Source organism: Trichechus manatus, unplaced genomic scaffold (assembly GCF_000243295.1).
Source record: "Trichechus manatus latirostris isolate Lorelei unplaced genomic scaffold, TriManLat1.0 scaffold00005, whole genome shotgun sequence".
In the NCBI taxonomy this organism is placed as follows: Eukaryota; Metazoa; Chordata; class Mammalia; order Sirenia; family Trichechidae; genus Trichechus; species Trichechus manatus.
The window spans coordinates 23,986,292-24,009,070 of record NW_004443941.1 but is presented as its reverse complement, the minus strand read 5'-3'; the positions used below and the strand labels follow the sequence as shown (position 1 = coordinate 24,009,070).

Sequence of the window (22,779 nt, the reverse complement as noted above, 5' to 3'; positions counted from 1 at the left end):
CAGAAGATCACTGAACCAGGATCCTCACATGAGTTCATTTCCCACTATTAAGAATTTCTGATTTTCAGTATATTAAAAACTTGAAGTTAGAAGTAACAAAGCCACAACGGGACTAATAACAATTTTCATAGGCATACTAAATAATTCAAAAGTTCTGGATTTTTGCTTCTTTGCCTGCCCTTCAACTATACTTTTCCCCAACCCAGTGAAAGGGTAGCATGAGATCAAAGTTGATCTAGTCAAAGTGAACCTCTCAGGACTTTAATTTGATGGATGGGGACACTGAGAGTTGTTAGTAGGCATCATGCAACCTCAAAGGGAACCTGTCTTAGAATAAAGTTGATCTGTGAAAAGCACTGAGGAAAAAGGTGGAGGTGGGCATTTGATGACATACGTATGTTCCTTGCCTCTGTAATTTTCAGATATATCTGTGCCATGACCTTGTATTGTGTGGAAGTCACTTTGAGTTGGAGTTTGTGACAACTGTAAGCATCGTTTAACGTCTACAGTGATCTTTATACATATCACAGCCCCCATTACCCTACATCAATATCTGCATGTCTATGTCCTCATGGAGTATTTAAGTCCTCTAGGATAGGACTATGGCTTAATCATCTTTGCATCCCTAGCACCTCATATGGCAACGATAAACTACTGTTGAATGAATGAATCTACTATAGCACATAATTCCTTTCCATGATAACTCTAACTCAGGAATATATGCTTTGGGGTTAATTTCATCCAGCTATCAGATGACCCTATAGGGTCGCTATAAGTGGGAATCAACTCAGTGGCAATGGTTTTTTTTTTATTGGATGAAGTGGCTTTAAGTCTTCAGCTACAACTTTCCAAAGTACTGACATGTTGGTCCCAAATGCATCATTTTCCCCTATTAAGTCATCTCTATGCGATTATGAGGAGCTCCTGGGTGGCACAAATGGTTAAGCACTCAGCTACTAACTGAAAGGTACCTCAGAAGAAAGGCCTGGTAATCTGCTTCTGAAAGGTCACAGCCATGAAAACCCTATGGAGGGCAGTTCTACTGGGAAAACACACGAGTCAGAATTGACTTGACAGCAACTGGTTTGGTTTTTTGGTTCATGTGATTATAAGAATGGTCGAATTAAATTCAATATTCTTATGGGAAAAAGAAAGCCAAAGAGAAATTCCACATACTCGATTTTTAAAGGTAATAGAAAAAGGTAAGTTTCGGTAGGAAAACAGGACAAAGAAAGCAGAGTTTAACACATTAATAATCCAAAGGAATCTAATAGTTGATTTCAAGGACTTTCTTCAAAACTAATGAGAAAAGTACTCCAAAAAATGAAAATCAGCATGCCCACCAACCAGGACCATAGCACATTATTTAGGAATAGTTCTGATTTCAAGATGCTTCAATCTCTCTTTCTGGCCAGAGATCTGTTTAAAAATAAAGTTTTCCAGTGGCTCTTGACCTATTCTTGAGATTATATGGGCATAAACCATATCTACATAAAATTTACAAAAATCAGTCCCTAAAATCAAAACAACATGGAGAAATTACTCTCTGTAAACTCAGTTTTGGCACATTTGGTATCTCTCGATTACCCCTTGTAACCAGTATCGGTCATGTTTCAAGTCCTATTCCTACACCTTAAAATTCCATGCAGTCATCCCTTCTCTTCTTTCCCTCTGCTAGCAACTCAAGTGTGAATGTTGTAATGGTAACAGATCTTCCTGCCACCAGGGTCTCTCTTCTCCAGTCTGTCCTGTGCACACTGAATCTTCCTACAGTTTTACTCTTACCGTGTTACTAAGCTATGAAAAATCCCATTGTCTACAGGTAAAGTTTTAACCCCTGGGCTAGCATTTAATGTCCTCCATAAACTATTATCTATCTTGTGACCTTAATACTACCCAGCATATTTTCTCCTTTTCAAAATGGGTGACAGAGCTTGATATAACTAATGCCATGATGAACTCATAAATTTTTTTTCTCTTTTCTTTGCCTTCTCCCTTTTCGCATACTTTTATTAATGACTTGGTTTTGCTGTCTGGCCACCTGTGACTTACGACCCCCCACAGAAAGATTAGAGACCAGATGCCAGATACGGAAATGTCTGGCAGGTATCTCGACAGTATGATAAACAGTCTCTTGTAATTACCTTACAATGTATAACAACACTTCTAACCTTTGTAAAAATCATATATAAGCTCTAACGTAAAAACACCTTTTGGGACTCCATAGACACAGCCTGCTCTGTTGTCGGATCCCTGGTGGTGTACACTTCCTAAAATAAAACTTTCTCACTCCTTCTGACTTGGAGTGCGTTTTCTTCGCTTGACTGCTCCAGGACACGGACTCTACTCAGGTAACAATCTGCTTTTCATACCTTATCTCCCTACCACCAAAGAGAGCCTCCCATTCTAGTCAAATGAAACTACTTGCTATTTCCCAAATGGGCCTAGTCTTTCAACACCACCTTTGCTTTCACCACTATCTTCCTATACAGCTAGGAAAATCCTACTCAGCCTTAAAGGCTCCACTGAACCCTTAATTCCTTAATTACCTCAAGTGAAATGAACCTCACAACCTCCATGGAACCCACCAAGTGAATTACGATTTATCAGCTACTGTCCTACTTGTGTCCTTTCACATGGCATCTCATTCAGATATGCTCTATCTATAATCTTTCACAGAGTACAGCATTTTTTCACAAATAATGCGCCCACATAAATAACACGCTCACACATATAACACGCAGAGATGATGAAATTAAGTAAGACAGCTCTGGCATAGTACACCCATGTATATGTCAGGTATGTCTCATGACATTTACAGAAGTGAATTTCAGCCTCATTCACTTGTCCTCTCATATCACAGGTAAATCATATCGCTGTGCTCCTTTTCTTTAATCTCCAATTTATGTGTATAAAAATAGTCTGAAAATGTTACTTTTGATCATAATTGTATAATAAAGGTGTAAGCCATGGCTAGGGAGTCACGGATTGAGTTTGGCAGCCCCCAGGTAATCGGAAGATAAACAATGGAAACTTGTTTGTTTCTATTAAGTTGATAATTATAGCACAATAACTCAATAGTTGAATGTGAAAACCTTATCAGATGGTCTCAAGTGAAACCATTCAGTTATATTAAAAAAAAAAAAAAACAAAAAACCAAACCCACTGCTGTCCAGTCAATTCCAACTCAAAGCAACCCTACAGGACAGAGGAGAACCGCTCCATAGGGTTTTCAAGGAGTGCCTGGTGGATTCGCACCGCTGACCTTTAATTTTTTTTGTTAGCAGCTGTAGCACTTAACCACTATGCCACCAGAGTTTCCTTAGGTTACGTTAGGTATGCTTATTTCATAGTTTAAGTATGTCTTCTTCGTGTCAACTGAAGTCAGCAACATGTAAAAAAAAAACTGGCATAGCGCACAGGGGGGTTTGCTTAGTTGGCCAAAAAAAACCATATAATACGCATGTTATTTGCGAAAAAATACAATAAATAGTCAAAGAAAGCTATTTAATGATCTGTGAACCAATTAAGTGTTTCTAGTCACAGTTACCACTGTTCCTTATTGCTAGCACCAAAACCCATATATGTACATGAACTGCTCAATAAGTGAGTCCCTATAGTTAGGCTTCTGCTTACAGAACAACTCTAGTTAGTTTTCATACTGGGTAACAAGCTCCTTGAAGAGAGGAACTATCTTCCATTTTAACTAAATTAAGTGCTAAATAAAGTTTTGTGAAACTAAATCAAAGAATAGATACACAGGGCTGGGAATGAGGAAGCAATTGTAAATATATGAAATAAAAAGTCTTTTGCCATTTGATTTTTTATTTTTAAGCATCATTACCTTTCAACAGGCAAATTACCTAATCTGTCCAGTACAGTTAGACTCAGGTTCATAATATGGCTGGAGTATATTAAAGAGTGACTAAGTAATCCATCATTAACCGTTGAAAAATAATTGTCATAAATGATGTTATATCTATTCTATTCACAATGGCAATAAACACAGGGAAGTACTGAATAAACAACCGGTAGAAAGGGATCTACTAAAGCACTCAAGGGAGACGGGCAGGAGGCACATAAATAGTTTTCCTAATGTCTTGCCACTCTAGGATAAGAGATAAAAGGGGAGGAAACACTTCTCTCTCTTCTCAGGGCAGAAAACACTCATTTCCTAGCAGCCAAAAGGTGAAAAGAAGGAAGACTCATAAAATAACTTTGGAGATCCACGAACAAATAGTGGAAATGAGGTCTTCCTGGTACCTTTTCACGTTTTTAAATTTTGCTCTACAGTTTAATAAACATTGCTCCCATGGAAACAAAACATAATGGCCTATTTTCTTGCTATAAATTTTCCTGCTTCTCAATTTCAGTATTTTTTTAATCGTGTTGGGAAAAGAATGAGTTTCTCCTATGAGTTGCTACCTAAGTAATCAGTGCTGTTATCTGTCTGCATTTATGTTTTACTCTAATAACTAGTGCTACAAACAAAAGCACAAATAAGAAATTATAAGTAACTTTAATTAAATGCTATTTTTTAGTGTGAAAAACTAAGGGACAATGGGCCGAGAATCAAGAGAATTAGATCAACAAATAAGATGTGTGACTTTAGGCAAATTATAAATGTTGTGCTACTTTTCTACAATTTGAAATTGAGAGTTAAGCTTAAGAGATTTTTCCAAATAGTAGTTCTCTTCTACCAGGGATTTTCTATAACCAATGTTTTGAAAGTGGTAAAACATCTGACAACCAATGGGGTAAATTACCAAAAGTGTTCCTCGTGGCTCAAAAATACTGACTTTAAAACACCCAAAAAAAAAGATTCAAAAGACCAAACATACTTAAAACATCTTGTTGGAACCCGAAAGTGATGTCTCAAAGCACGTATATGTGAACTCTAGCCTACAAGCAGGCTCTGCCACAAGCTATCATCTTGGTCTGTTTTTTTTTTTTTTTAAATAACTTATTTTATCTTTTGTTGTTGAGAATATACAAAGCAGAACATACACCAATTCAACAATTTCTACATGTACAATTAAGTAACACTGATTACATTCTTCAAGTCATGCAACCATTCTCATGCTCTTTTTCGAAACTCTTCCTCCCTCATTAACATAAGCTCACTGCCCCCTAAGTTTCCTCTAATCTTTTTAGTTGCTGCTGTCAGTCTGATCCCATATAGACAGATCTTAAAAGAGCACAATGCTCAAGGCAGACATTCTTTACTCATTAAGCTAAACTACCGTTTGGTGTTAAAAAGACTTCAAGGGATATTTTTGGTTTAAGGTTTAAAGATTTTGATCCATTTTTTATTTTCTTTCCAAATGAGTCTCAAGAGTTGGTACTATCCTAGCCAAAGCACCCTAAGACCACAGGAACAAACCTGTAGTCTGTCAAAATCAGGTTTATTCACCCATTGCGATGAGGAAGAATGCACACCAGAACAATCTTGAGCTGTCTTCCCAAACAGAGGAAAAGACAAAGTCATTATAAGATTTGGGGAAGAGTGAAGTTTAGATGAAATTTAAATGAAGCAGTGTTTTGATACGTTTAGAGCAAAGCAGGCCTGTGTGTAAAGGGGTCTACTTCAACACTGGACTACAAAGTGAACCCAATGTTCTATTACCTTAGAAACTACAAAGTTAAGATATGGAATGCTATGTCCAGAATTTATCTGAAGCTCTGAATCTTGGCTGTAAATCAAGACTGCTTCACTCTGTCAAAGTGACTTAGATTCTCCAGGCAAGATGCTTCATTCTTGCTGATAAAATTACACACAGCCAAGTTTCTGATAATCCATGATTTTTTAGAACAAATTCTCAGTGAATAAGCAAGCTGTAGTCACTCGAAGACAAGGGCTTGTTGTGACACTTCACAGTTGCACCATTCTTGGAAGAAATATGGTTTCCTGCTAACTCTGAGGTTTTATCTGTGTCTGTTATTCCAGCCTGATAAATGGCCGGACAGAATTTTTACCTTCTCAGTAAGTCACTTGAGATTCCTGCCTCCATTTTATGTCAGAGTTGTCAGAGACAGTCTGCTAATTATAGTAACTACATTATACTCTACAGAAAGGAGTTATGTTGGTTTATCTTTTGGTTTGTTTATTATGTATCAACTTCTCTACAAAAGATGTCCAATTTGGATAGATTTATTGGCTTTGAAGAAACATTTGTATTTTACACCACTGGAAGTTAATTTAACATGCATAAACATCACTTAGCTTGTTAAAACGCAGACTGCTGGCTCTACCACCAAAGACTTTTCTTTTTCTTTCTTTCTTTTTTTTTAAATAAACAACCAGGTGAACCCCATAATACAGATGGTTCCCACACCACAGCCTACTCCTGAGTGTGGTGAAAGAGAGCAGGCTCTGGAGCTAGATTACCAGGGTTCAAATCCCAGCTCTCACTAATTAGGGCAAGTTACTTAAACTTCCAGTGCTTCAGTTTCCTTATCTGTAAAAAAAAAAAAAAAATAGGGATAATGATATAAGGATTACATGAGTCAACACACGGAAGGCACTTAGAACAGCGCCTGGCATCAGTAAGTGTGAAAAAACGTTAACTACTATCAGCAACAAATATCATGGTGTAAACTAACTCATCTCTAAGCTAAGCTATATCTTCTTAGTCTCCATGTCTTTCTCACTGATTTTGATTCGTTCACTAAATATTTACTTAGTGTCCATTAGGTGCCAGGCACTGGGAATCTTATGGAAAGAAAATGGACATGAACTTTGCCCTCAAAGACTTAAGTACTACCACATTACCAAGGGTTCTTTCAAGTTTTTTCTCCTAAAAACACATGCTTGTTACTGAGGAAAAGATGTTAAACATCTCAAAGAATCACTATTCATTAGACGGTTAGCTCCTTTAAGACACAGACCATGTCTTATTGCTGATAATTCTAGTGCCTAATTAGGAAGGATCTTCCTTAACACATAATACTCAAATGTTTGTGGCATTTTCCTAATTCTTGATTCTAGAATTCATATTTTCCACATTTTAACATTTCTGAAATTAGGCTCTCTTTTTACCTCTGATGTATATATTTAATGTGTATTTCTCCACCTCCCATCCCACCCCACCCAAATCTCTGTTTACCCAGGAGTGAGGGACTTCCTGGGACTTAGGACTTTCAGTGATATAACTGGGAAAATACCATGCAAACTGAGACTTTTAACTGATGGAGTTGGAAACTAAAAGTAAACGCAATTACATGTAAAAACAAACAAAAAAAACAAAGGATAACAAAAATTCCACAACTTCACAAGTTGACCATATAAACTAACAAAACCAAACATAACACCATCCTGTACCACGGCACTTGCCCACCACCAATCCCATCTCCTCTGCTATCCATCCTGATCTCTGTTCAGTCCCCCCCACCACTTCTCTCCAAGTTGGTGGCGATGGGATTCTGGCTCCCTCAGGTTCAGCAGATTTCTCAAAGGACAGCACTGTTAATTACTCCCACTTCCCTTCCTTTCTTTTTCTGTTCTCAACTCATACCATGCTCCACTCTTCACCTATATTTTATCACTCACAATTCCTTAAGGAGACTTCTTTCTCCTAAGTCCCAAACATCTTCTTTAACCCCTTTCTACCCTTGCATTTTCTTCAACTCTTTCCCAGTTAACATGGAAAATTTTATTTTGTCCTTCTTTCAGCTAATTGTCAGAACTAGTTCTCCTAGTAGTCCTACTAGTAGCATTAGTTACAGGCCTATAAACAATGAAAAACCAAGACTACTCTTAGTTGTTTTTTGTGTGTGTTTTAAGTGTTAATATTGCAATATATATTATTTCCTAATAAATACCAACACTGTGACAAGTATTGCTTTCCTTTTTTAAACAGCTTTCATGAGACATCATGAAACATAATCCATCCATTTAAAGTATACAATTCAAGAGCTTTTAGTACATTAACAAGGTTATGGGACCATCACCACAATTTTAGAACATTTCAACCCCAAAGCAGTTACTCCCCATTCCCGCCACCCAATACTCTCCCCCTCCTCCCTCCCCGGGCAACCAATAATCTAATTTCTATCCCTATTCTGGACGTTGCATATAAACGGAATAATACAATATGTAATCCTTTGAGATTAGCTTCTTTCACCTAGTATAATGTTTCTAAGGTTCATCCTTATTGTAGCATATAACAGGACTTCATTTTTATGTTTATCCATTCATCAGCTGGTGGACATTTGGTTTGTTCCCACTTCAGGGCTGTATGAATAATGCTGCTATGAACATTAGTGTACAAGTTTTTGTGTAGATGTATGTTTTCATTTCTATTGCATATATGCCTAGGAGTGGAAATGCTAGCTCCTATAGTAACTCTGTAGTTAACAATTTTGAGGAACTGCCAAATTATTTTCCAAAGTGGTTGCACTGTGTTACATTACTACTAGCAATGTATGAGGATTCCAATTACTCCACAATCTTAACAACACTTGTTATTGTCTGCCTTTTTTATTACTGTCATCCTAGTTGGTATGAAGTGGTATCTCACTGTGGTTTTGATTTGCATTTCCCTAATAATTAATGATGCTGAACATCTTTTCATGTGCTTATTGGCCACTTGTATATCTGCTTTGGAGAACTGTCCATTCAAATCCTTTGCCCATTTTTAATTGGGTTATTTGTCTTTCTGTTTTTAATTGAGTTGTAAGAATTCTTCATATATTCTAGATACATGTCCATTAACAGATACATACAAATATTTTCTCTTAGTCTGTGGGTTGTCTTTTCACTTTCTTGATGGTATCGTTTTCCAACACAAAAGTTTTTAATTATGTAGTTTTTCTTTCATCACTTGTACTTTTGGCATCATATCTAACAGAGCAGCATCTAACCCAAAGTCACAAAGATTCGCTCCTATGTTTTCTTCTAAGAGTTTTATAGTTTTAGTTCTTACATTTAGATGTATCATTCATTTTGAACTAACTGCTGTATATAGTATGAGGTAGGGTTCCAACACCATTCGTTTGCATGTGGATATCCAGTTGTCCCAGCATCATCTGTTGAAAAATTGTTCTTTTCCCTCACTAACTTGTCTTTGTATCTTAAAAATCATTTGACCATAAAATGTAAGGGTTAATTTCTAGACTCTCAATTGATCTATATGTCAACCTTCTCGTCAAGGTTGTATATGTATCCACATACTCATGCATATGAGGTGACTGAAAATAAGATGACTTGGGTCAGGTGCACCTTAGTCATCAAAGTGACATCTTTGCTTTTTAAGATTCTAAAGAGGTCTTTTGCAACAGATCTGCCCAATACAATATGCCATTTGATTTCTTGACTGCTGCTTCCATGGGCACCGATTGCGGATCCAAGTAAAATTAAATCCTGGAAAATTTCAGTATTTTCTCCATTTATCATGATGCTGTTTACTGGTCCAGTTGTCAGGATTTTTGTTTTATGTTGAGGTATAATCCATACAACAAAGGCTGTAGTCCTGGATCTTTATCAGTTAAGTACTTCAGGTCCCCTTTATTTTCAGCAAGCAAGGCTGTGTTTGTTATCTGCATATCACAAGTTATTAATGAGTCTTCCTCCAATCCTGATGTTGCGTTCTTCTTCATACAGTCCAGCTTCTCAGATTATTTGCTCAGCATACAGATTTAATAAGTATGGTGAAAGGATACAACCCTGACACACACCTTTTCTGATTTTAAACCAGGCCACATCCCCTTGTTCTGTTCGAACAACTGCCTCTTTGTCTATGTACAGGTTCTGCAGGAGCATAATTATGTGATCTAGAATTCTCATTCTTTGCAATATTATCCATAATTGTTAGGATCTGCACAGTCGAATGCCTTTGCATAGTCAATAAAACACAGGTAAACATCTTTCTGTTATTCTCTGCTTTCAGCCAAGATCCATTTGACATCAGCAATGATATCCTTCGTTTCATGTCCTCTTCTGAATCCAGCTTGAATTTCTAGCTGTTCCCTGTTGATGTATGGGTGCAGCCATTATCTTCAGCAAAATTTTGTTTGAATATGATATTAATGATATTGTTTGATAAATTTCCTCATTCCACTGGATCACCCTTCTTTGGAATGGGCACGAAAATTGATCTCTTCCAGTTAGTTGGCCAGGTAGCTGTCTTCTGAATTTCCTGGCATAGATGAGTGCTTACAGCATTGCATCCATTTGTTGAAGCAGCTCAATTAAGCTGTTTGTGGTTACATTTTGAGTTATTATCCTTTAGTGATACATACTGAAATATTTAAGGTTGAAACAATATGATGTTTGGGGTCTGATTCAAAATAACTCATGGGGAAGGAGGGTAGCAGGTACAGATGAAACAAGGTTGATCAATTCTTTACAACTGCCATGGTGATAGTAGTAATAACAGTCACTTACTACAGTAAGTACTATACTACTTATTCTGTGCCAGGCATTATTTTAAATGCTTTACATATATTACTACCACCTGTCTGTCAGTTTGTAAGACGGTGGTGGCTTGCATGTTGCTATGATCCTGGAAGCTATGCGACTGGTATTTCAAATACCAGCAGGGTCACCCACGGTGGACAGGTTTCAGGGGAGCTTCCAGACTAACACAGACTAGTAAGAAAGGCCAGGAAACCTACTTCCAAAAATTAGCCAATGAAAACCCTACAGATCACATCAAAATATTGTCCGATACAGTGCTGGAAGATAAGCCCACTAGGTTGGAAGGCACTCAAAATACACGGTGGTCTCAACAATACCAACCATACTAACAATCATGAAGACAGCGCAGGACTAGACAATGTTTCATTCTATTATACATGGTGTCGGAGCCCACCTGACAGCAATTTGCAAGAACAACATATATTAATTTGTTTAATCCTTATAACAACCTTATGAGGAAGCTACTATTATTACCCCCATTTTAGAGATGAGGAAACTGAGCTCCGAAAGCTTAAGTAATGTGGTTAAGTCAGGACTGCAATCTAAGCAGCCTGGCTTTAGAGTCTTGCTCTTAACCACTGGGCCTACACTCAACTTCACAAACATTTCACACAGGATATAAAACAAATTAAAACAAAGAAATTAAACATAAAAGTTCAGGTGGCTTCTTTGAAAATATAAATAGGTAATCTAATGTTAACTAAATATAAGCGTGTATTTAATAACATGAGGCCTGGTGACACAGTAGTTAAAGCACTCGGCTACTGACCAAAAGGTCGGTCGTGTGAACCCACCAGCTGCTCTACAGGAGAAAGATGTGGCAGTCTACTTCCTTAACTATTACAGCCTTGAAAAAAACCCTATAGCGCAGTTCTCTCTGTCCTATAGGGTTACTAAGAGTAGTAATCGACTCAATGGCAACGGGTTTTGTTTGTTTTTTTAATCTAATAACACATATATGGTATTAACCCTTGTTATGTTGAATGGCAGAATAATGTATAATTTTATTTTCTTTTTGTTTAATTATAACTTATATTTTTATTACAATATCAATGGTTTTCAAAATCAACCGCATAACAACCCAAAATTTCACAATGAGAAAGCAACTGCCTTAATGAGGACCATTAAAATTTTTCCATGTTCCTAATTATTTTAAGGAAATTAGCTAACTATTAGGTAAATCATCTATGTGTTTAACTATCTATAAATTTAATGTGAACAGGAAATAATTGTGAATACAAATGCTAAAGTAAAATAAATATTCATGCTACTGTAAATAAAACAGCACTGCAAAGCAAAAAAGCAAATTTAGGTCACTATATAACCCATAGAGTAGAGAATTATTATTTTAGTATTGTTGTTGCTGTGTGCCACTGAGTCGATTCCAACTCATACCAACCCAATGTGACAGAGTAGAACTGCCCTACAGGGTTTCCTAGGCTGTAATCTTTACACGAGATCACTAGGTCTTTTCTCCCATAGAGCCACTGGGTAGGTTCAAACCGCCAACCTTTCAGCCGTGCGCTTAACCACTGTGCCACCAGGGCTCCCCTTCCTATTTCAATATAAACCCTATATTTATACATTAAATATGTAATAGAAAACTATTAATATCCTGTAACATTACTTGTAAGAAAAAGTTGGATATTAAATAAAATTATCTGTTAATTTTTATCTGTTTGAAAAGTGAATTTCAATGAAGATGTACTGAATGCATACTGTGTGCTAGGCCATAAGCTCAGTGGTGGGAACACAACTTCAATTAAGACTTGGAAACACAGAAAGGCAATTCTAGAACAATACAGCTATGATGAAGTGCTGCAACAGAGCTATCCTGCAGAGGAGTCATCTTAACCATACAAGGGGTCAGAGAAGGCTTTCTGAAGGAGAAGGTGCCCAACCGATGAGAGGATGCACAAACCGCTGACTAGAAGCAGCTTCATCAAGTAGCATGGCCACCTCTTAATGATTAAAAATGAAGGTCCTGCTTTAAATACCAAACTTTGTTTTCAACCTCAGATTTCACCAATTTCAATACCCTACTTAAACTTCTCATAAACTGAAGAGTAAGACTACTCAGAATAAAAGAAAACTTGTGTTATGTTAGAATATAATTACACAAAATTTGTAAATATATATAACTAAAAAGTATTCTCTATCATTGTATTTCAGTGTGATATGATCACAGTAAATGAACACATCCTTAAACTATCAACTTAATGGGACTTTAAAAAGGTTTACTGATGATCTAAATCAGGGGTGGGCAAACGATAGCAGCAGGTGGCCTTTTTTTATGACCTTCAGCTCAGCTAAGAAAAGTTTTTACATCTTTGGAAGGACAGAGAAAGGGAACAAGGGAGAGAGATGGGGAAAGAGAGGCAGAATGAGAGAAAGTAAAAGGGGAGAAGAGAAAAAAAGTTTACAGAAAAAGTTTGCGCATCCTTGAAAACCACGGAATGGGTTTACTCACACTGAAGCTAAAATCTGTTTTACCCATAAATTCATATTATCAGTTTGTGGTAGAAGAAGCCATTAGAAAAGCACTATCATGACCATGGAACTCAGTATACACACTAGCACAATTACTGTTTACAGTGGGAGGGAGAAAGAGCGGAAAGGGGCTTCTAAGAGAGAATACAAGAGAGTGAGTAGTTAGCTCAGGAAGATGTGGATATTGTAGGGAGCATCCAGAGACAGAAGATAGTTGAGGCAAAAAAGGAACAGACGAGTCCTAGGGGCTTTATAATAAGCTGCTCAAGTTGGAAGGTAACTATTAAGATATTAATTAATGACACATAAAATGTTCAGAGCAAGATCTACTGAGAAAACTGATACTCAGAAAAATAAAACTACCTGCCCAACTTTACAGGACAAGGAAGCTGGGAGACAAAGAACTGGGCTACAACCTCTCAATTTTCAAATCAGTTTTTTCCCCTGCATCACATTGTCCCCTCACCACAGGACAATGTTAATCAGGAAATATAGCACTACAGATTTGTCACAGGTTAGGAGAATTGATCAGTTACAAGAAATAAAGTCTCCTCAGGAATTTCCCTCCCTCCCCCAAATATTAGCTATTTTTCCAGAAGAACTGAGCAAAGTGTCTACAGGTTTCAAAGCAGTGGAAGAAAGAATAGACAACCAGTTCTATGTCTAAAAAGATGCTTGGGTAGACAAGAGAACGTTGACTGAACATCATTAAAATAAGCCTTAGCATACCCAATGGCTTCCAGCAAAATAAGAAAGATCAAATTTCAAATAATTTACCTGGTTCCAATTTTATTACTTTAATTGCTGCCAATTCACCAGTGTTAACATTCCGTGCCTAAAAAAAGAAAAGATAATTGTTAAAGCTTTATGAAATGTTATTTTAGTTTACTGTTTATTTTCAATTAATACAGAAATATTTTCTAAAGAACTGCAAGTTATTTGCATTTATAAGAAATAGTAGATTCTTCACAATGAATTTCAGCATTAACTCATGTGTAAATTTAATAATGGTAACAGTAATAGCTAATATACACAGAAACCTTAGTTTGTGCCAGGCACTACTCTAAATGTTTTTATATATTAACCCTCACAACAATCTTATGACTTAGGCACTAACATTATTCTCGTGTTGCAGATGACAAAATCAAAGCACAGAGAAGTTGAAGAACTTGTCAAGGCCATACAGCTAGTTAGTGACAGTGCTGGGGTTCAAAGCCAGGCGGCAGTCTGGCTCCAGAGTCTGAGCTTTAAAGCAGTACACCATACTGTCATTCATTCAAAGACTAACTAAAATTTTGAATTGACTCACTAGCTTCAAATTTTTTAATTAAAAATCTTTAAAACTTAGACTATGAAAGGCTAAAGCAGTTACATAATGATGAAAACAGCCCCCCTCAAGCATCCTTTTAAACACACATGATGGTGTAGTCAAGTAAATGTAGTTCAAAACAAACCAAATATATTTTTGCAAGCCACATATTAAAAATAAAAATCACTTTTTTAAGATCAATTCACAATATAGATTGATGGTAATTATATATAAATAAGCACAAGCTGTCTTTTTGATTTGAATAAAAACAGCAGTCATTCTTTGTGATTTTAAAATGTTTTATAATCGGATCAGAGCTTTCAAAATGGTATTTAAAACTACTGACTGAAGCTAAGTAAATTAATTTCCCAATCAACCAGTGTAAACCAATGTATGTAATTCCTAGACCTACTTATGTGACCAGATTCATTCTTATTTGCAAACTCCGGGAGCCACCTGGCAGGGTTTGATTTAGACATTCCCAGTTGGGATCCTAAGAATGATGGAGCATTAAAAATATCAGCCCAATGTATATTTTCACCAAAAATAAAAAATAAAAAAAAGTGTCCTCCAAGGCCAAGAAGGGAACGTGCTGACATGTTGTGGCGTTGTTAACCAACGTCATAAAACAATATGTATACTGACTGTTTAATGAGAAAATATTTGTTCTGTAAACCTTCACCTAAAGTACAATTTAAAAAAAGAAAAAAATCAGCCAAGGATCTAGACAGGTAGATACATACAGGACATATCCACTGCTGAAAATATAAAATTTAATCTTTTAGCTCAAAGAATAGAGGTATTAAAGACTTCCCCTTACAAATTAAGGAAAAAATAAAAATAAAATTTGCAAGAACATTAAAAAAAATTGTTCTTTCAAACAAAATCCCCATAACTAATAAAAAACATGATGCCAACTTATGAGGGGAAGTACAAAACAGATTTAAGCAGTTATTTCAAAATGTACTTCATCTCCATTTAATGAGATGGACGTTTCAAATGGCTAGTGCTTGATAAGTGTTTGCTCCCTTCCTTAGGATGCGAAGACATATAAATGATAAAACAGAAATAAATAAAATCAGAACATCATTCTGAAAGCATTTTGTAAAGGGGGCAGAGTGTACCTGGAAAATATTCTGGTATATCAAACCAACTTTTGTCATGAACATTCTCAAACTCTATCGTAACTACTTGTCTTTCTCCACACTTCAGTATCTCTTCTCTGCTAGGTTCCTTTATGCCACATATTTTTTAGCATCTCCTCAAAATAAAATAAGACAAGGTGCTACTCCCTCCAATTCTTAACATTTTTAAATCTTTCCATGGTTTTGTTTTTTGCTTACTGAAAAGAAATTCAGAGTATGGGTGGAATAGCAGAGAAAACATAAACTCATAGAAAGCTGGAATGATTATTTTTATAACTGAAATTTTGTTCCCAACTGACCACAGGAGGGCACACTCTCTATTGACAAACACAAATTACACAGTTTCCATCCAGGATGGCTGCTGTACATAATGTGCTCTACTAAAAATAGATTTACTAATAGTTTACACCAGCACATACTTAAAAGAAACCTGTGACAGAAAACTACTGATGAGTGGTTTACTAGTCAGTATCTACCATAGGCCTGACTTATAAATACAATTTTTCAAAAGGTAGATCAGTCTAGAATTTTCTAAAGGATAACAGAAAGTTTAAATTATGGTTCTTTAGAGTGAATAAAAAATGAGACAGCTAAAGTGATAACTTTTTTTGTCTTCTGTGCTGTCTGAAATATTTTCCAATACGTAAGTTATTTGGCAGAATTAAAATCATCCACAAAAAAGGGGATAAAAAGGTAAGAAAAAGTCCTTGGGAAACTTCTATTTTTTTTAGCTTTTCCTCATCAAAATCCCCATGCTTATCAATAAGCGTTTTTTAAATATTGTAATTCACCTGAAATTTTGTTCTTCTGGCTAAAATAAATTATATTTTGTTATCTCTAAATCAACAATGGTCAAGGTTACACACTGAGGTTAAGTTTCAAAAATCAGTATTACCTGCTATCTCTCATACTTGTCAGCAACTGCCACTACGTCTTTCTTGTGTTTCTCCCCATCACCTAGAGCGACTTATTACTTTTTTTAAATGAGAGCAAGGTAAACATTGTAAAATATTACCCTGCCTAACATTAAAAATTTCTAATTCAGTATTAGGAACATAAAATTTTCAGACTTCTTATGGGCAGAAAACTATGGATAAATATTCTAACATCTAGACCTAGTCTTCTGCCACATCACTGATCTGCCCACCATTCTTGACATGCTCCCAAAGTGATGTTTCTGATAATGTCATTCTTGAGCTTAAAAGTCTTCAGTAGTACACTAATGTTCAAAACAAAAATGTAAATTTCTTGTCAGGGTACTTAAAAGTCACGCTAAATGAAACATTTTCAAAACAGCTTTACTGAGATATAATTCACATACCATTAAGTTCACCCTTTTAGTGTGTATACCCACCCATTGCAATCGAGTCAATTCCAACTCACAGCGACCCTCTAGGACACAGTAGAACTGCCCATAGGGTTTCCAAGGAGCAGCTGATGGATTCAAACTGCCAGGCTTTTGGTTAGCAGCTGAACTCTTAACCACTGTGCCACCAGGGCTCCTTTAGTGTGTATAGTTCAGTGGTTTTTAGTAAATTCACAGAGTTGAGTATCACCACTATCCAATTTCATCACTCCAAAAAGAAACCCTGGACCCACTAGCAGGCATTCCCTATTCCTCCATCCCCCAGCTCCTGGCAACCACTGATCACTTTCTGTCTCTATAGATCTAACTACCCTGGATATGTCATATAAGTGGAATCATACAATATGTGTTATTTTGTGACTGGCTTCTTTCACTTAGCATGTGTTTAGGTTCATTCACAACATAGCATGTATCAGTACTTCATTCCATTTTAATGGCTGAATACTATCCCATTATGTGGAAATACCACATATTGCTTATCCATTCATCGTTTGATGGACATTTGGGTTGTTTCCACTTTGGGACTGTTATGAATAGTGCTGCTATAAACTGTGTTTTCAGTTCTTTTGTATATATATCTAGGAGCGGAACTGCTAGGTCACATGGTAACTATGTTTAACATTTTGAGGAAATGCCAACCAGTTTTTCAAACAGTCTTCCAAACAATTCCAAAACGGCTAAACCATTTTACATTACCACCAGCATGTATGAGGGTTCCAATTTTTCCACATTCTTGCCAACATTTGCCATCATCTTTTTATTTTAGCCATTCTAGTGCGTATCAAGTACGTCGCTGCAGTCTGATTTGCATTTAACTAATAACTAATAATGTTAAGCTTCTTTTCATGTGCTGATTGGCCATTAGAAGATGTTCTTTGGAGAACTGTCTATTCAATCCTTTGCCCACTGGATTATCTGTCTTTACTGCTGAACTGTAAAAAGCTCTATCTATTCTGGATACAAGTGCCTTGTGAGTTACACAGTTTGCTATATATTTTTCCCATTCTGGAATTGTCTTTTCACTTTTTTGACTATGTTCTTTGAAGTACAAGTTTTTAGATTTGATTAAGTCCAATTTATCTATATTTTGTCATTTGTGCTTTTGGTGTTTTATCTAAGAAACCATTGTCTAACCCAAGGTCATGAAGATTCTTACTATGTTCTTTTTCTAAAAGCTTTATAGTTTAAGCCAATACATTTAGGTCTATGATCCATTCTGAGCTAATTTTTATGTGGTGTCAAGTAGGGGTTCAACTTCATTCTTTTGCATGAGAATATCTAGTTGTGAAGAGTACTTTAACTATAAACCTCTTTACTACCTACCTAGAGCCTGCCTAACTTTTCTGCCACTCCCTAATTTGCATTTTATAGTCTATCCAAACTAAACAATGCTAACAATAGTTTTGCCCTTTGGCACTTACTAACTAGATAAACTTTTACACCAACTCCTCCCCCTGGCCTAACTCCTAGATATTCTTTAAGGATCAGTTTAGGTTATCATAGCTTCTCCCAAGCTTTATCCTGACCCTGGTCCTACATCCTATTCTGGTTTAGGAAACACACACACACACACACACACTCACTCACAGATTCTGGGTCACCTTTCTCAAATGCAAGTGTGCTGAGAAGAAAAATCCTACAGATCTAGAACTGATTAACAGCTAACAGGGGCTCTTGGAAACCATTAAATCTCAAATCTTTCCCAGAACTCAGTTTAGGCCAGTTAGCCTCTTGAAGGCCATTCAGACTAAAACTAGTTTGGCAAAGGATGTTCTAAAATGGTTTCATGCCGACTGCTGAGTTATCTCCAGCTATCAGAAAAGTATTCCTTGATTTTTCAAGTAGACAACGCAATCAAAAAGGAATCATTAAGAGCCAAAAATATTGTAGAAACTATGCAAATTGAGTTACTGATAGTCATTGTCAGTAAAAAAAAATCTGACCATAGTCTGCATACCAAGCACCCCAGGGTATTCAAAGCTTACTATTTAAATGTGAATATGAAGAGAGGTTCTAAAACGGGAGTTAAAAAAGGCAAAGTTTATTTAGTCTTGGCTCTGCCAATAACAAGCAATGGGACCTGGGCAAGTAATATTCTTTGTATCCTCTTCCCCACCCTCCAACCCCAATTTCAAAACAAGAAGATGAAAACAGATTGCTTCTAAAGTACCTTTTAATTCTAAAAGTCAATGTTTATGTCAAATAATTGGAATCTAAATTACTGGATTCCAAATACTGAACCAGCTGGCTGGTTTTACAAGAATCATATGATGAGCTTAAAAACACACCACCACCACTGATGATTCTGAATCAACATGGAATCTGTATTTAGCTACCTAGGTACTTCTGATACACACACAGAGACAGGTTTGAAACCTGGTCTAAAGCACTGTGCCATTTGAGTTTTATAAAATATAACTACTAACTTCTAAGTCTGAAAGGGGTGTTACAGGGATGGCTTTATGAAGGAAACGTCATTTAAGTAGGGGGTAGAAAGATGGGCTGGATTACAAAATAAGAGGGAAAAGGAAGATGGCATAGAAAGCAAAGCATGAGCAAAGGCACAGGGATAGAAAAACACAAGCTATTTTGGGTGTATTGGGCAGGCCAAACCTCAAGATGCCTCCCATAAAAATACTTCTAACAGCCACATAAAAGTAACAGTTTTATGTTTGCTTTTCCACAGCTAACTGGATTACGTATGTGTCTGTCACATGAGCAACCAATTCAAAGGGGGACTGACAGGCAGGGTGATACACATCCCTGGTTTGCCCAGGCCACTCTGGTTTATGCCTGTGTTAATTAATAGCGCCTGCTATCACTCTCAAAAAAAAAACACTTAAAAATTTATTTACTTTTGATAATTATAATGTCACTCTAGCAATAACCCTGAGCTAACATGAAAAAGGAAACTGGTCAATAAGATTCTCTAAAATAGGGGTAAGAAAGAAAACACCACCTGTTTTTCATAAATAAAGTTTTTTTTATAGCACAGCCACATTCATTTATTTATTATTATTGTCTATGGCTGCTTTCACACTACAATGGCAGGGCTGAGTAGCTGAGATAGAGAGCGTACGGCCTGAAAACCTATTTACTACCTGGCCCTTTACAGAAAAAGTTTGCTGGCCCCTGCTCTAAAATGGTATTGTCCAACAGAACTTTCAGTGCTGATGAAAATGTTCTATATTTGCACTGTCCAATATGGTAGCTCCACGCCATATGTACTATAGTGAAATGTGCAAAGACCTGGAGATGGAAAACCAAAAGGAAAGAACAAGCTCAGCATTTCTCAAGCTGAAAGAACTGAAGAAAAAATTTAAGCCTCGAGTTGCAAAACTGAAGGATTCTATGGGGAAAATATTGAACGACGCTGGAAGTATCAAAAGAAGATGGAAGGAATACACAGGGTCACTGTACCAAAAATAATTGGTCCCCATTCAAACACTTCAGTAGGTAGCATACGATTAATAACCGATGATACTGAAGGAAGAAGTCCGAGCTGCACTGAAAGCGTTTGCGAAAAACAAGGCTCCCGTACTTGACAGAATACCAGTTGAGATGTTTTGACAGACAGATGCAACGCTGGAAGTGCTCACTCGTCTATGCCAAGAAATTTGGACGACAGCTACCTGGCCAACCAACTGGAAGAGATCCATGTCTGTGTCTCTTTCAAAGAAAGGTGCTCCAACAGAATGCAGAAATTACTGAACAATATCATTAATATTACACAAAAGTAAAATTTTGCAGAAAATCATTCAAAAGTGGTTGCAGCAGTACACTGACAGGGAACTGCCAGAAACTCAAGCTGGATTCAGAAAAGGACATGGAACGAGGGATATCACTGCTGATGGCACACGCATCTTGGCTGAAAGCAGAGAACACCAGAAAGATGTTTACCTGTGTTTTACTGACTATGCAAAGGCATTCGACTGTGTGGATCATAACAAATTATGGATAACATTGTAAAGAATGGGAATTCCAGAACACTTAATTGTGCTCATGAGGAACCTGTACATAGATCAAGAGGGAGTCATTCAAACAAAACAAGGGGATATAGCGTGGTTTAAAATCAGGATAGGTGTGTGTCAGGGTTGTATCCTTTTATACTACTTATTCAATCTGCATACTGAGCAAATAATACGAGAAGCTGGACTATATGAAGAGGAATGTGGCATCAGGATTGGGGGAAGACTCATTAACAACCCGCGTTATGCATATGACACAACCTGCTTGCTCAAAGCCAAAAGTACTTGAAGCATTTACTGATGAAGATCAAAGACTATAGCCTTCAGTATGGATTACACCTCAACACAAAGAAAACAAAAATGTTCACAACTGGACCAATAAGCAACATCACGATAAACAGAGAAAAGACTGAAGTTCTCAAGGATTTCATTTTACTTGGATTCACAATCAATACCCATGGAAGCAGCAGTCAAGAAATCAAACAATGTATTGCATTTGGCAAATCTACTGCAAAAGACCTCTTTTAAGTGTTAAAAAACAAAGGTATCACTTTGAGAACTAAGGTGCGCCTGACCCAAGCCATGGTATTTTCAATCACCTCATATGAATGCGAAAGCTGGACAATGAATAAGGAAGACCAAAGAAGAACTGATGCCTCTGAATTATAGTGCTGTCGAAGAATAGTGAATATACCATGGACTGCTAAAGGAACCAACAATTCTGTCTTGAAAGAAGTACAGCCGGAATGCTCCTTAGAAGCATTTGTCTCACATACTGTGGAACGTTATCAGGAGGGACTAGTACCTGGAGAAGGACATCATGCTTTGTAAAGCAGAGGGTTAGCGAAAGAGGAAGACCTTCAACGATATGGACTGACACAGTGGCTGCAACGCAACGACAGGCTCAAACACGGCAACGCCCACGAGGATAGCAGGGAATCGGGCAGTGTTTTGTTCTGTCGTACGCAGGGTTGCTATGAGTCGGAACTGAGTTGATGGCACCTAATAATAACATCAACATGCCAAGTGTGGCTACTGATCACTTGAAATATGGCTAGTGCAACTTAAGAGTTAAATTTTATTTAATTATATGTGTGTATATGCAGTAAAATATTTTAAATTTGGGCTTTTTTTTTTTTTTAAATTACCAGACAGTAAAACTGACTTTTTTTGATGGTATACAGTTCTAAGAGTTTAAACACATGTATAGATTCATGTAACCACCACCACTATCGAGAACAGTTCCATCTCCTCCAAAAACTCTCTTGGGAGTCATATCCTCCCCCTATTCCAATCCCTGGCAACCACTGATTCATTCTCTATGCTTATAGGTTTGCCTTTTCAAGAATGTCATATAAATTAACATGATACAAATTCCACCGGCATTTTTTAATGAGATGGAGAAACAAATCACCAACTTCATATGGAAAGGGAAGAGGCCCCGAACAAATGAAGCATTACTCAAGAAGAAGAACAAACTGGGAGGTCTCACACTACCAGATTTTAGAATCTATTGTACTGCCACAGTAGTCAAAACAGCCTGGTATTGGTACAACAACAGATACATAGACCAATAGAACAGAGTTGAGAATCCAAACATAAGTTCATCCACTTATGAGCAGCTGATGTTTGACAAAGGCCCAAAGTCCATTAATTGGGGAAAAGACAGTCTCTTTAACAATGGTGCTGGCATAACTGGATATCCATCTGCAAAAAACTGAAACAATACCCATACCTCACACCATGCACAAAAACTAACTCAAACTGGATCAAAGATTTAAATATAAAATTGAAAACGATAAAGATCATGGAAGAAAAAATAGGGACAACGGTAGGAGCCCTAATACATGGCATAAACACAATATGAACCATAAGTTAACAATACACAAGCAGGAGAAGAGAGACCAGATAAACAGGAGCTCCTAAAAATCAAACACTTATGCTCATCAAAAGACTTCACCTAAAGAGTAAAAAGACAATCTACAGACTGGGAAAAAAATTTTGGCTACAACAACTCCAATCAGCATCTAATCTCTAAAATCTACAAGGTACTGCAAAACCTCAACAACAAAAAGACAAATAAC

At 36.8% G+C, this 22,779-nt stretch overlaps 1 protein-coding gene across 3 annotated transcripts in view; it reads right to left on the bottom strand.

Annotated features, from left to right (window-relative positions):
* MAP4K3 (mitogen-activated protein kinase kinase kinase kinase 3) overlaps nt 1–22,779 on the bottom strand; it is a 203,897-nt gene that overhangs the window by 116,373 nt on the left and 64,745 nt on the right. For all 3 annotated transcript variants that reach the window (XM_004369535.2, XM_004369536.2, XM_023735692.1), the window contains exon 2: nt 13,685–13,742. In XM_004369535.2, coding sequence (XP_004369592.1) covers nt 13,685–13,742 — 58 coding nt within the window. The remainder of the gene's footprint in view (nt 1–13,684; nt 13,743–22,779) is intronic.